The sequence below is a fragment of the Fulmarus glacialis genome, unplaced genomic scaffold (assembly GCF_000690835.1).
Source record: "Fulmarus glacialis isolate BGI_N327 unplaced genomic scaffold, ASM69083v1 scaffold36288, whole genome shotgun sequence".
NCBI lineage: Eukaryota > Metazoa > Chordata > Aves > Procellariiformes > Procellariidae > Fulmarus > Fulmarus glacialis.
In genome coordinates, this window is record NW_009229622.1 from 21,828 (window position 1) to 34,911 (window position 13,084).

At 36.0% G+C, this 13,084-nt stretch overlaps 1 protein-coding gene across 1 annotated transcript; it reads right to left on the reverse strand.

The window, feature by feature from the left end:
• Window positions 1–354: 354 nt before the first annotated feature.
• On the reverse strand, window positions 355–7,271 carry PAWR (PRKC, apoptosis, WT1, regulator; the record flags this gene model as incomplete). The annotated part of the gene is made up of 3 exons (XM_009583917.1): window positions 355–1,058; window positions 5,586–5,690; window positions 7,124–7,271. Coding segments are annotated over 3 exons (340 nt in total), but the record flags the coding sequence as incomplete, so codon positions are not given.
• Between the last annotated feature and the right edge of the window lie 5,813 nt (window positions 7,272–13,084).

Consider the following 13,084-nt stretch of genomic DNA (forward strand, 5'->3'; position numbering starts at 1 on the left):
CCAGCTTAAAAAACGAAAACATCAAAAAACTCATATTGGTTATGATCACTACAAATTTTAAGATGACAGCTTTCAGCAGAAGAGTATTGAAGAAGTCTCTTTGCTAAAATGAAAGCTCCAGGCTTTCTTTGAATTCTCAACACAGCAAACAAACTTACTGTCTGATAGCAAACTTGCATTTAATTGCTAAAGCAAAAGCTTTAAAATAAACTGCAGTGCACAACTTCAATATGATTCTAAGAACTCATTAATGCCGATACCACAGGTGATTTATTGGTTTTTTGTTTTGTTTTGGGTTTTTTGTTTGGGTGGGTTGGGGTTTTTTTGTGTTTATTTGTCTGTTTGTTTTTTAATAAAACCTCCTCCTCCTGCCAGAATACTGTTATACAGAAAAAAACCCTGCTACTCTCTACTATTGTCAGTCTTTTAGATACGGTAAAAAAACCTCAACATACAAGAGTTTTAGAGCAAGTAATCAATCTGCAAAATGTTATACATCAGTAATAAGGCATCCACTTTACAGCTGTTTAAACAAAAAAGGAAGTATTTCCCAAAATATGTATTTTGGATCTGTGTAAACAAAGCTTATATGTATTGCTTCCATTCATTTCAAAAATATACACCCATATGGACTGAAAGTGATCTTGGTGCTATGAATTTTAAATTACTGTAATTTATCCATATGTAATCTGAAGATACAAACCCCAAATATTTTTGAACTTAATATTTCGAAATATGTCGAAAAAATTAATTATTCTTATGTGAAAAGAAAGCTAAAAATATACCCCAAATTTGATGCCATTTCATTGAATGAAGAAGAAAGTACTATGAAAATACACATTCATCTGGTTTCCTAACAATAAATATAAAGACAGTTATTATAACATACTGCAACACAGGAATTATTACTATATTGACCTTAACGTTCAATCAGTAGTTTTTAAATCTTTCCTCATTGAGGCTTGAATCTTCTACCTTGTCAGCTGTCCAACAACTTTTAAGAGGGTTTTATTTTCTTGCTTCAATTGTTCATTTTCATCTTCTATATCATCTAGGTCCTGTGAAAGGAAAAAGAAAAATAAACATTTCTCAGGACATAAATACAAACTCTTAATTAATAGCAGCAGGAAAACATCTTAGCTCTGAAATGAAGACGTTGGGGTTGGGAAGAATTAGTGTCACAGTAGCTACCTTTAAATCTGGTAAACCGGCCTTTTTCCAAGTGTTACTGTAACTACAAAACATTAACATTATATTCCCATCTACAAGCACCTTTAAATGGAAACATATAATCAAAACCAAGGCTACAGCAACAAGAAACCAAAATACAATGGGCGTGATTATTTTACTGGCACACACAGAGAGTGTATTAGACAACTATTGCCTCTGCTCCCCAGACTATGCTTTTCTGCAGCTATCCCGCTCACATATACACATCACTGCTTATTACTGCTTTGTGTTTTAAATTAAGTATCAAAATTTTCAGAAGTAGTACTGCCTGCCCTTTTTTTTTTCATTTTCTGTGATAAAAATTAAAAGGCTTTTTGTAACTCCTGTCTTAACTGCTACTGAAAGAACACACAGTATACACAGTAATAATGGGTGCTTAAAATAGATTGCTCTCACCCCAAATGTTCATCTCTCTTCCACCAATTACCATATTTATCCAGTTCCCATTTCAATTCTTCACTTCCTACCAAGTCTTTTCAAGCCTTTAAAGAGAAAACCAGTGAACTTGGCTGTTTAATGTAAGCATTACTTTGTTAAAAATAATTTTACTGTACAAAAAAACCATGGAAGAAACAGAATGAGAATGAAAAAATGAAGAAACAGAAGAGTGACCTCAAGGATAGCACTTCAAGGAGGAAAATGAAAGGCAGGCAACAGAGGAAGAACCAGGATCTCATCAGAGATCTCGGATGCCTTTTGATTGAAGTCTGCAAAACCCTACTGTTGCCATGATAGATTAAACATAAAATAGTAGCAGGGAAAAAAAAGATCTTCTCTCTCTTGTTCCTTTAAGTTGTTAAACAGTGTTTGACATACGGAGCCTATCTTCTTGTTTCTTTTTAGTGGGGTTATTCCAGAAGTGCATGCTAGAGATGATGTGTTTAATTGGTATCATGATTTTTAAAAGCCTCTTCAGTTTGCCAAGCCAAAATCCATACCACAATACCTTTGCAATTACTTTATTGTTTTTGTAATGCAGAATCAAGAAGTCACTAGCAGAAATTCCTCTTAGCCTCACAGAAGTAATGCTGCATCACAGTACGAAAGACTTGCAGGAACAGCATTTGACCACTCCGATATAACAGATACAAGTGACTTAAACATCTAAACATGAAAAGTTTTGATGGATAGCTACTATAAATACAGTTTACTATGTAATTTTAAGAAACACACTTCGTTTTCTCTCTTGTGCAGTTCAGAACAATAATCAGATGGAAGGGATAACATTTTTTCAATAAAATGATTTTTTTTTTAGTTCAGTATACATAATACTGTGTTTGAACTTGTTGTTAACCTAGCCATCAGATGCCTCAATTAAAGCTTACCTAAAAACCTTCTGTTTAAAATACCTGTAATTTACTTAAAATAAAATATTGAAAGTTTGTGAAATACTTATGCTGCAAAAATAACATTCCAAAGATTACTACAAGTAAGAGTTTCTTGAACATGAGCCAGGAAAAATAACTATTGCAGTTTAAATATCTACCGAACAGATGCAGGTGTTTTTTGCCACTCTGAAATGTGAAGTTTCATATTCAAAATTCAAAATTACAACACTAATGTATGCTTATTAGTAAAAAAAAAATGCAGTAGCAGGAAAGCTTGGACTCCACATACCAAAGGAACTGATAACTACATAACTGACACTAATTGGATTGTAAATCCTCACTGACAGACTCTCTCCAAACACACATTTAACTACAATGACATCTTAGTGAGGTCAGAGATGACCAAGTGTAAACTACTCAACAGTTGAACTTAGCCTACAAATATTTAAATGTCTTGAGATGCCTTTCCCTTCAGACATTTGAGGTTTTCATGAAGCAATTACCCCCTTCTTACAAAAAACGTGGCAGACATACTTTTAGTGGCTAATGTACTGGAGTGAAAGAATGCCATTTAGGGCAGAAAGCCTTTTCTGTTTCTCAATATAAATGCAGCTCATGTTCTTTAAGTAATTTGGTGAGGTACTGACTGATCTCAGTAAAATTATATTGTTACATTAAATAAATATGTTTACTTAAAATGAGAAAAAGTCTGCCAAGAAGTTTTCAGGATTCTTGGAAAAACACTTTTTCAAGTGTAACACAAGATCTTTGCCAATGAAGGATGCATCCATGGTTATGAACTGACTGAAACTTCTAGAAAGAGCATTTCTTTAAGTATGAGGGCTGAGCAATCAGAAAGCTATGCAATAAAATGGCATTTTAAAATGTTATTTAGGCTCTTTGACTCAAGTCTTTCTGTGTCTGCGCAACCTTACATGCAATAACTGCACATTTTGATTAATAGAAAAGATGGAGAAATACCATGAATGTGTAGATTGTCAAATTTAAAGACCCCTATTTAGGTTACATACCAGCAAAATCTTTTTAGAGATCTCTGTATAAGCTCACTAAGGAAGGTTTAGTCCTCAAGACATCCTTTTATCTGAGCAGAAGACTGAAGATCGCAACTGTTCTTCCATGCAAAGCATCCAATCCTAGTGCCAGGTCTACAGAGTAACGTTCCACGAAGAACACAGTGCTGGCTCTTGTGATCTCAGTCATTATAATAAACCTTAGGCAAATATGACTGCACTATTAACTTCCATAATCTTCTGGGAATGATGCAGTACTTCGGCAGCTTTTCTTAACATTCTAAAGCTTTCCTCTTTCTAAATCCACATGGGTAGCCCATACAGAAGCAGTCATAAATCCAAGAGCTATTAAAAAAGAAAGTAAAACTGCATCCATTTTAATGGAAGCATCACTTGAGACATGGGTTCAAACTTATGTAAGACAACAAATTATTAAGCTGGTCATAAAGTCAAAAGGGAGCTTTTGGAAAGACTATATTCCGTTTTATGTTTTCTTTCCACACAACAAACAGAAATTGCCATTATACTTCAACACAGGCAAGGCAGAGGGACTGCTTGACTTCACCGCAAATGTTCAAAGATGGTTCTAGTCAGACACTCGATGGATTTAATTTAGGACATCATACTTAAAATATAGCAGAAAAAAACCTAACTTGTTTCTGGAACAGCAAACCTTGCAAACAGCCATGGTCCTAAAACACAAGCTTTCAGCGATTTAGGGTCTTTTGATTTGTTCTTTCTGACATCTGAGTCAGGAAGCCAGGTGTGATCAGCAGTATTAAGTAGCTTTGCCATCCATCATGTAGAAGGAACGAACGCTTGCCTTGACTGTAATAAGGTCATCAGCTTAGATGTGACAGATTCTCTGCAGAATGGAAGGACGGCATAAAGACCAATTCTCCAATTAAAATAGAAATCTCTCCAAAACAGACAATACTTCATTTATCCTACAAATTAACTTCCAACTTTCTTTAAAAAAAAAAAAAAATTATCTGTTTCAGAATAATCTCGGCTACTTTAGTCCTCCAGATTAGTTTGCAAACTTTTGTCATCCTCCTTTGCTACAAATGAATAGTGCAAAATGAAAGTTTGCCACTATGTACATAGAGTTGCTGCCTCCTTCACTGCTGGATTGACCAAAGCCAGTTCTGAATTTTTTTTCTGAATTTTTATGGGAATGTCTGCACTGCACCAGTAGAAGCATATTTCCCTAGCACATCCAGGCTCTGCACCTCAGCCAGGAAGAGTGAAGATGAGGTCACTAACCCATTCTATGAAAGAGTTCCAGTCTGCCCTTAAAACTGGGAGTTTTTAAAATTGATATCTTCTATCAACTTTAAAACTTCTCATCCTGTCCCATTCCCAAGCATGTCTCACTCTTCTACCCCCTCTTCTCCTGCCTGCACACCTTCCCTGAGTCATGCTAGCCCAATCTTCCTGCCCCCTGTCTTGTTCTGCCTTTACTTGGGGATCAACAATAAAGAGTATGAGAATACGTGTCAGAAAATGAAGTACTCACTCCCAAATCTTTCTAAGATCATCTAAACTATTATTAGGAATTAAAAGCTGACTAAAATGAAATTAATTTTATAATTACTTTGTCTAACAAAAGTCCTGGGTAACAATTTATTAAGAAAACTGTCAAAACCGCAACTTAATTATTTCCTGGTATGCTATGCACTGAATTTGGAAAGAAGAGGCAGTAAAGATCTCTTGCTTTTATAAGCTTGTTCTATGAACACTTATTGCAACAAGAAACTCAGGTACTCCAATAATGCACAACTTATGGAAGTTAATCATGACAAACAGAAGTCACCTGGAAAAAAAGTAACTTATTGACATGCCTCTTGAAAAGTTACACAAATACAAAAAAACCCCACACTTAATTCTCTTCTGACCTTGCCCAGTGGATGCGGGTGCCTGAAGAAGAGCACAGAGAATGCAGAGACTTTTATCTCCTCTTTATATAGCACTATATAAGAAAGTATGTGCTTACTCTGTTTAATAAATCAATTTCTTCCTTCAGCTTTCCAATTAGTTCCTCTTTGTCTTGTGTCATCTTCATTAATCTCACATTTTCCTGTCTCTCCTTTGCAAGTTCCTAAAACCAGAATATGCAATGAAGTTTGAAATGTAATTTTTGCTTTTGAGAGACAGTTTTAAGTTATTACTATTTAAAACAAACAAAGAAGAAAAACATACACACACTTACCTATAATTCCTTTTCTACAGCAAGTCAAACCCACATCTTCAAGTCCTTACATTTCAAGGAGCTAAAGAATCACATCTAATAAAATATTTTACCCACAGCAAACCTGTATGATAGCTCTGATTCCACAGATAATGTTTTAATTAATATTTAACTTAAGCATGAACCCAAAATTGGATAGGGGCCCAAACCAGAAGTAAATAAATGTAAAGTATCAACTTCCAAATTTGTTATATTGAGAGGGTTTTTCTTTTCTTTTTTTTTTTTTTTTTTTTTTTGGGGGGGGGGGCGTGTTTTGTTGGTTTTCTTTTGCAGGGGTGTGGAGCAGTTTATACTACCATTAACAAGGAATGAAGACTCACTGTTAGATCTGCGGGCCTCAATGTGAGAAAAAAATGAAATGATGAAATGTCCATTAGGAATTCAGTAAATCAGGGTTCAGGATACTGAAAGAAAGCCCTTAAGTCTTCCTCTATTTTCTGTGTTACTGGCAGATAAATTATTTCAGAAAAAAGCTAATTTGGAAGGGAGGATTACGGTGTGCTTCATTCAAATCAGGCTTCCCTAAGTCTTAAAAAAAAGTAATTTCTACAAAATATGCTTTATTTTCATCCGTTCAAAAAAAGATCTATTCAAATTGTGTTTACTTAGTAACTTCATCCATACAAACTCAAGAATATTTGGCAAGTTACCCACAAAAATCAAATTCAGAGGAAGATGGAAAAGCCAGTTATAGATTACACAGATGACATTATTTAGCAAAATACTGTTTTAGGTGAACATCTCAGTTTAACATTATTATATTTTCCCAAAATCGTTTGTATGAAAAATGTCTGAAATAATGAAAACTTTGTTTTAAATAAATATTTCAAATGTTCAAAACTTTAACAAACAACTGGATAGCAATTAGATTTTCTATTTCAGTATATTAAAAAAACATCCAAAACACGAAGTAGATCAGAGGCAGGCGTGCTAACTTTCTGAACAGCCAGTGAGCCCCTCTCCTTCCCCCAAGTTATTTGCCCTGTGTTGGTGTGTCACGAGGTACATATGAGAAATACACAGAGCACTGCTGGCTCTCTAAACGTATGATCTTTACCTCAACTATTTCTCACTTGTATACCAAATGAAAACTAAACATCTGTGATTAGAAAGTTCACATTCTTCCCAGTCAATCTGACTCTTTATACATTTTTATAGACATAACTATCTGTACTTCAAGCATTTATCATCACTTCTATATATTTTACTTGTAAATTTCCCCATGGAGTTTCAAAGGTACTTTATTTCAGATGTATGCCATGCAGATATTACTTGGTACTTACCCTTTCAAGTTCCTCAATCCTCTTTTCCAAAGCATTACTTGGTACAGAACTGCCAGAAGAATTTGCATCCCTGCTGTATCTGCTGTAAGTTGTCCTGTCTGTTCGGGAATATCTATTTGGAGCATCATCTTCTGGTGCATTAGCTGTGCTACAAAGGCAAAGATCAAAGCAGACACCTATTTATACATTCAACAAAATGGAAATGATAGAAGTAACAAGAAGTGCTTTCCAAAGCACTCAATAGGTCAGTCTAATAAACTGCAGAGAACTTATATCACCGCCTTTGTGTTGCTGAGAACTCACTAAATTCACTGCCTCAAGGAGTTGAATACTTGGATAATGCAGCTCTCATCACATAGGTAATCAACTTTAAACACATACTTACACTTATCCTATCTTATTTTTAAAGATTCAAAAGTTTTATGAACTGTGCACATTAAAAACCAAGCTAAACAATTTTATTTTAAAAAGTAAAGTACCGCTATGGAGTTTAAACCAAGCATCTTTTTAAGTAGATGAAAACATGAAGGATGAAAAACAAGTACATGTCCAAAAAGTAAGAAGCTTACACATATCAACTGACTTTTCAAGAACTATGGATATGGCCTGTAAGGAACTGGAAAGCAAACCAAAGCGAGAAAGTGATGCAGTCCAACTTATTAATTTTATGCCATTTCCAAACATTTTACTTCAGAACTTGGATACACAGCAGTTTGTCATAGCTCAGTTGGTAGGCACTCACTCATTAACTGGTGATATGTTTTTTGCTTTAGATCATGTGTCTATTCCTTAAAAATCACTGCAGTGGAATCTTAACAGATAAGCACTGCAAATGCACATAAGCTAAAAAAGCTTATGGGTTCTCCATTGTGATTGCTATGTACAAAAACAGTGCTATTTTAAAAAAATATACATATTACAAGTCAGGCATTTTCAAAATCACAAATTTAACAGCTATTTTCATAGCTATTTTTTTTCTAATACCAATGTTATTTACGTTCAATGTAGAACCTAATGAATAATTAAGAGCAGCAGAACAGAGTGCCCTCAGACCAGGCAGAGAGATACAGATCTTTCACTCCCCAATCCACCAAAACCAGTTCTTTGACTTTGAAAATATACAGCTAAACAGCCAAAGACAAAAAAACCCCTTGTTCTGTCTTCACCAGGAGAACTCAAATGGAGACACCCAAAAGCCGTCTGGACATGGTCCTGGGCAACCAGCTTTAGGTGGCCCTGCTTGAGCAGGGGGGTTGGACCAGACAATCTCCAGAGGTCCCTTCCAGCCTCAACCATTCTGTGATTCTGTGATATCACACAGCTGAAGTATGTATACAATGGTTTTCTAGAGCACTTAGGAAAAGAATGAAAAGCACTATGAGTATCCCTACAACATTTCCTTTAAAACATAGAAGAGTATATGATTAATGTGTTCATTTAACAGTTTTGCATTTCATGACTCCAGAAAACCCCTGCTGACAATGTGCAAATCTAGATGGATACAGTGCAAATCAAAAGCAGGAGTATCTGGCAAAGGGATGTCTTTTCATGGATATAAATACTGTTTTGGTCCAGTATGTGTGAAGTTTCCAAGGCACACTGACACAATTGTAAGGAATTTTGTAGCTTAATGTTATTACCATATTTAGCACTGTTTATTCTTCATCTAGAAGATTTTTTTAAAAAACATTTCTAGGACCGGATACGCATGTTGCAACACAACATAAGAGAAATATTTTAGCTTAACTCTATAAATTCTAGATTTTTTAGCTTTCCGAAAGATGTGGTTTTTTGTGCTGTTAATGTCACAAGGATAGACCACACAAAAAATCCTCAATTTTTCATCACTCAAAAATGAATCCTTTTACCAATATACTGGCGGTATCTCAACTGGCTCCAGTGAGTGATATTGGCAGATGCTCCTACGGGAAACTTAGAAGTAAGAATACCTAGATAGGAAGGGTTTCATTAATACTGAAAATTAAGACATTTTCTATATTTTCCCTGAAACTCACACTCAAAAATTTCCTCATCTATTCCACTGGGGAGCACACCCTACTGAACACATTCCTTTTCAGTATCAGCAAGTACAAAGGATATATCATGAAGACTTCTAGGAAATGGGATTTAAAAAAACATTTCATTTGTTTAAAACATTTGTTTAAAAACATTAGTCCGTAACCCAACACAAGGAACATGACAGATACAAAGTTCATTATTTTGGCTGTTATAACCAATGTCCAGTACACAGCAACAGCAAAAAAGGTACAGTCCAAGACACGGTAGACATATCTTTTGCACAGCATGGAATTTTAGTCTTCAGATACAATGTCACTTTGTGAGCCTTAAACAAGAAAGAAAACTTAGCTAGAATAACAGTATCACTGAACTTGGTGTCTATGTTTTACTAAGAGAAAATACCTATCAACCAGTCCCAACAAAGATATCTCTATGGAAATAAACCTGTATATTTTATGTATATAAAATCTATTTTATATTTATAAATATGTAACAACATACTACTACTAATAATGATAATCTGTCCACACTGAAGAGCTTTGTATACTACTAAGAAAACAAACTGGGTTTATGCCTTCTTTTGGGGGAGGAGGGGAAAAGTGCATGCATGTGACAGCAGAACCCATTTAGTTTGAGACTGCAACTGAAACCTTGCTTCCTCCGCTTTCTAACTGAATACAGGTTTACAAATGCTTGCAAGTTGGAAGCTGCTGGAATCTCACAAAAGGTATGAAAGAAAAGAAAGCCTGTTGTCAGTAGATGTACATTGGGTAAAAGTGGTCATTAGCACCAGAAGAAAAACAACAGGGGTCTGGCAAGTTGAAAAAACTTAGAGTCACTGCTCAAGAATGCAATTCAAAACGTATTCCACTTTTTGGCATCCAAGTAACTTATGCACATGACTGTTTCAACACTTGCAGTTGAAACATCTAGCCACAGTATTTTTAAAATTATTTTTCATTAAGAGTGTCTGAAATTGTATTTGTAGCCATATGTACACCAGATTAGAGTGCTCACCTGGAGAGCAGCAAATGAGAATGCATCTGGACAGAAACATCCCTCCCTACTGCTTCAAAAGGGCATGTTCGACAAGATGTTTAACAAAATTCAACTTGTTGTTCCATCAGCTTACTTTCAATTAGCCACTATCAAAACCTCATTTTAAATGTGTATTCCTGTACTAGAATGCTGAAAACAGAAAACACTTTTGCAACTTTAGAAGACTTGCTTTTGAAAGTTTTTCTGCCTGCACTTAAATAAAAATAATATAGCAAAATCAACCCACATCGCAGTTTCACCACCCTTACACAGAAACAAAATTTTGTTTCAGAATGATGTTACAGTAATTTTCTTTAATATAAAATAAAATCAGTTATTCACAAAGTGGAAGGTTTAGCAGCAATATTACAGAAAGATGGAATAAATCTTGCTCCTTCCAATGCTTCTTTGGTTCTTTCAATGTCTTCCTGAAGCACTGTCCAAATTGCAATTTCATCCAATTAAAATCACCCAGTCAAAACCAGATTTCATTGATTTCAGCTACAACGCATTTATTTTCATTGCCAGAATCTTGTAACTATACTTGATTTGGAAACTCCTAATTATGTCACTGAAATCCAGCCAGTTGCTAACAGCTTCTTTGGAAGAGTGAGCAAAAGACAGTATTTCTAAATAGGCCACCTTGGACTTTGGTACTTCGGACGGCTTAAGCCAAGTCCATGGCTTTCAGAGCTGAGCTAAGGAAAGCCAGTCTTGTCTTCTCTGCAGCTGTACGTTCCTAGCCTCCTCCACTTGTCTGGCTCTGGCCTTCAGGTGACTGAGTAGGAAACCATTCAAGGAGCTGATGCAACAATCCAGCAGCCCAGCAAAGGAAGCCACAGTGGCTTCCCTGAAGCATCACGCTGTCCAGTTGTGTGAGCACTGGCACAAGGGACAGTGAGGAACTGCAGCCGGTTCAACTTAGACCATCAAAAACTTCTGCAGAAATAAACCCTGAGTGTTTCTGCTTTCTCATAATATCACCATTGGCTGAAAAGGGGATACAAAACTCAAGAAAAGTGCCTTGAGTGACCCTGTCTATTTTAAGTGTTCATATCTGCACAGTAGTGGCCAGTGCTTCAACAGTGCTTCAGCACTTCAACAGCCAACCCTCGCTGCAAAACTCCCAAACACAGGCAAGTAGGCAAGTCTGAGCGTAGTGCAGCTGTATTTTTTTGAATTAGTGAGACTAAGGTTAGTATGACGGAATGTAAATTGTTATAGTTTAAGCCCTGTAGTAATCCAAAAACACTGAGCATGAGAATTTCAGGAGGGCTTTAACATTTCCTTCACAGCACTTCCAGTGAGTGCTCTGAAGCACTATTCTCTTCTTGTGACCTCTTCTTCCTCATTTATCTTTCAACTCTTGCATGAATGTTAAACTCGAGTACAATATGGTCTTCTAGAACTAGTGGGCCAGGGTCTCTGCCTGTTGGGTTTGATGTTAGTGTGCCATACCATCCTAAAAGAGGGGGAAAAAAACCTCTGACATTTTGTCTGGAAGCCATAAAGCCATACCATATTGTATTCATTTCCACTAATAAACAAATTTATAAGGGGAACACACCCCTGAACCACTAAGAGATTTTAATCTAACTCTTTCTGTAAACTGATCCAGTCTGATCTGTCTGATCCATGAACCATGCAAAAATCTTCTGAGCTATTTTAAATCCTGGTTTGCAAGGGTTTTTTCCCAATTTAAGACATTTCTAAAAAAGAAGCTAAATTGGTTCACAAGCTAGTGGACAGTCTTAAAAATAAGCTGCTAAAACAAATTCTCTGTACTTATAAAAATATTCCTATGTCCACATATCTTGCTTTACTGCTACTTGCAAACAAACTTTTTAGTTCACAGAATACAAGAGAAAAGCAATTCATGTTTACATGTAGATTACACACAAATATTTCAATAAAGAGAATATACTTTGTCATTCTCTTGTTGGAGAAATCACTGATGACACCAACAATGCTGATAGCATCAGACCTGAAATCAGAAAACCATTCTTACTAACCGCAACGTGCTTGTTGCTTTAAAATAACTACTCACAGAGCAGTGCAAAACCTGGTAGACCCAGTTAACAGTAACAGAAGCTTGGAATGGCCAAGATGAGGCATATCACATGAAGAAAAGCTTAGGGAGAAATGGAGATGAGGAAGGTGATATGGGCTATTACCACCGAAGGATAGCTACACATTTTAATCACATGAAGCTCACAGTCAGGACAGTTGGCTGGTCACAACTCCCAAATACTCTCATGAACATGTCCTGTGGCCTTCATATCAGCATGACCTTGAAGATTCTGGTCATGCTTTTACTAGATCTTACAGTACCACTCCAGATCACAACAGAACCATCACTTTCTTTTGAAAATATTTTATGTGGTTAATCATGCAACTACAAAGGAACCCCTACACAAACTTTTGGGGTGTAAATATGAAAACTTTTAAAGTAAATTCAGAAGACAGACTACAATTATAGATTAAGATCCTCATCCCAAACTTTTGTTTACTTTACTGCATAAAGAGACAGGCTTAGTTTGTCCAAGTCAGCCAGAACAGAAGTAGAACAGCAGCCAGCAGAGTTCATTTGTAAACATGTCTTCCAATCAATGAGCATTTGCTGAAACGGGTTTCTCAGCAATGTCATGGATTGCTGCATCCATATAAGGCAAAGTAGCCAGTGTGTCTGATTAAATAGGTAGTAAAGTCTGTGCAATTCCTTAGGCCCTGGAACATACTGAGAGAACAGATATTCCATCAGCCAAGAGGCTGGGTATCTCAATGCAGACATGAGAACAGCTCTATGGGAAGGGAAAGGGAAAGTACTGGAAGCCCAGAATGCTTTCAGTAACTCAGGACTAGAAGTCAGAAGAGGACAGAGGATGGAGACAAAACAGGGAAAAA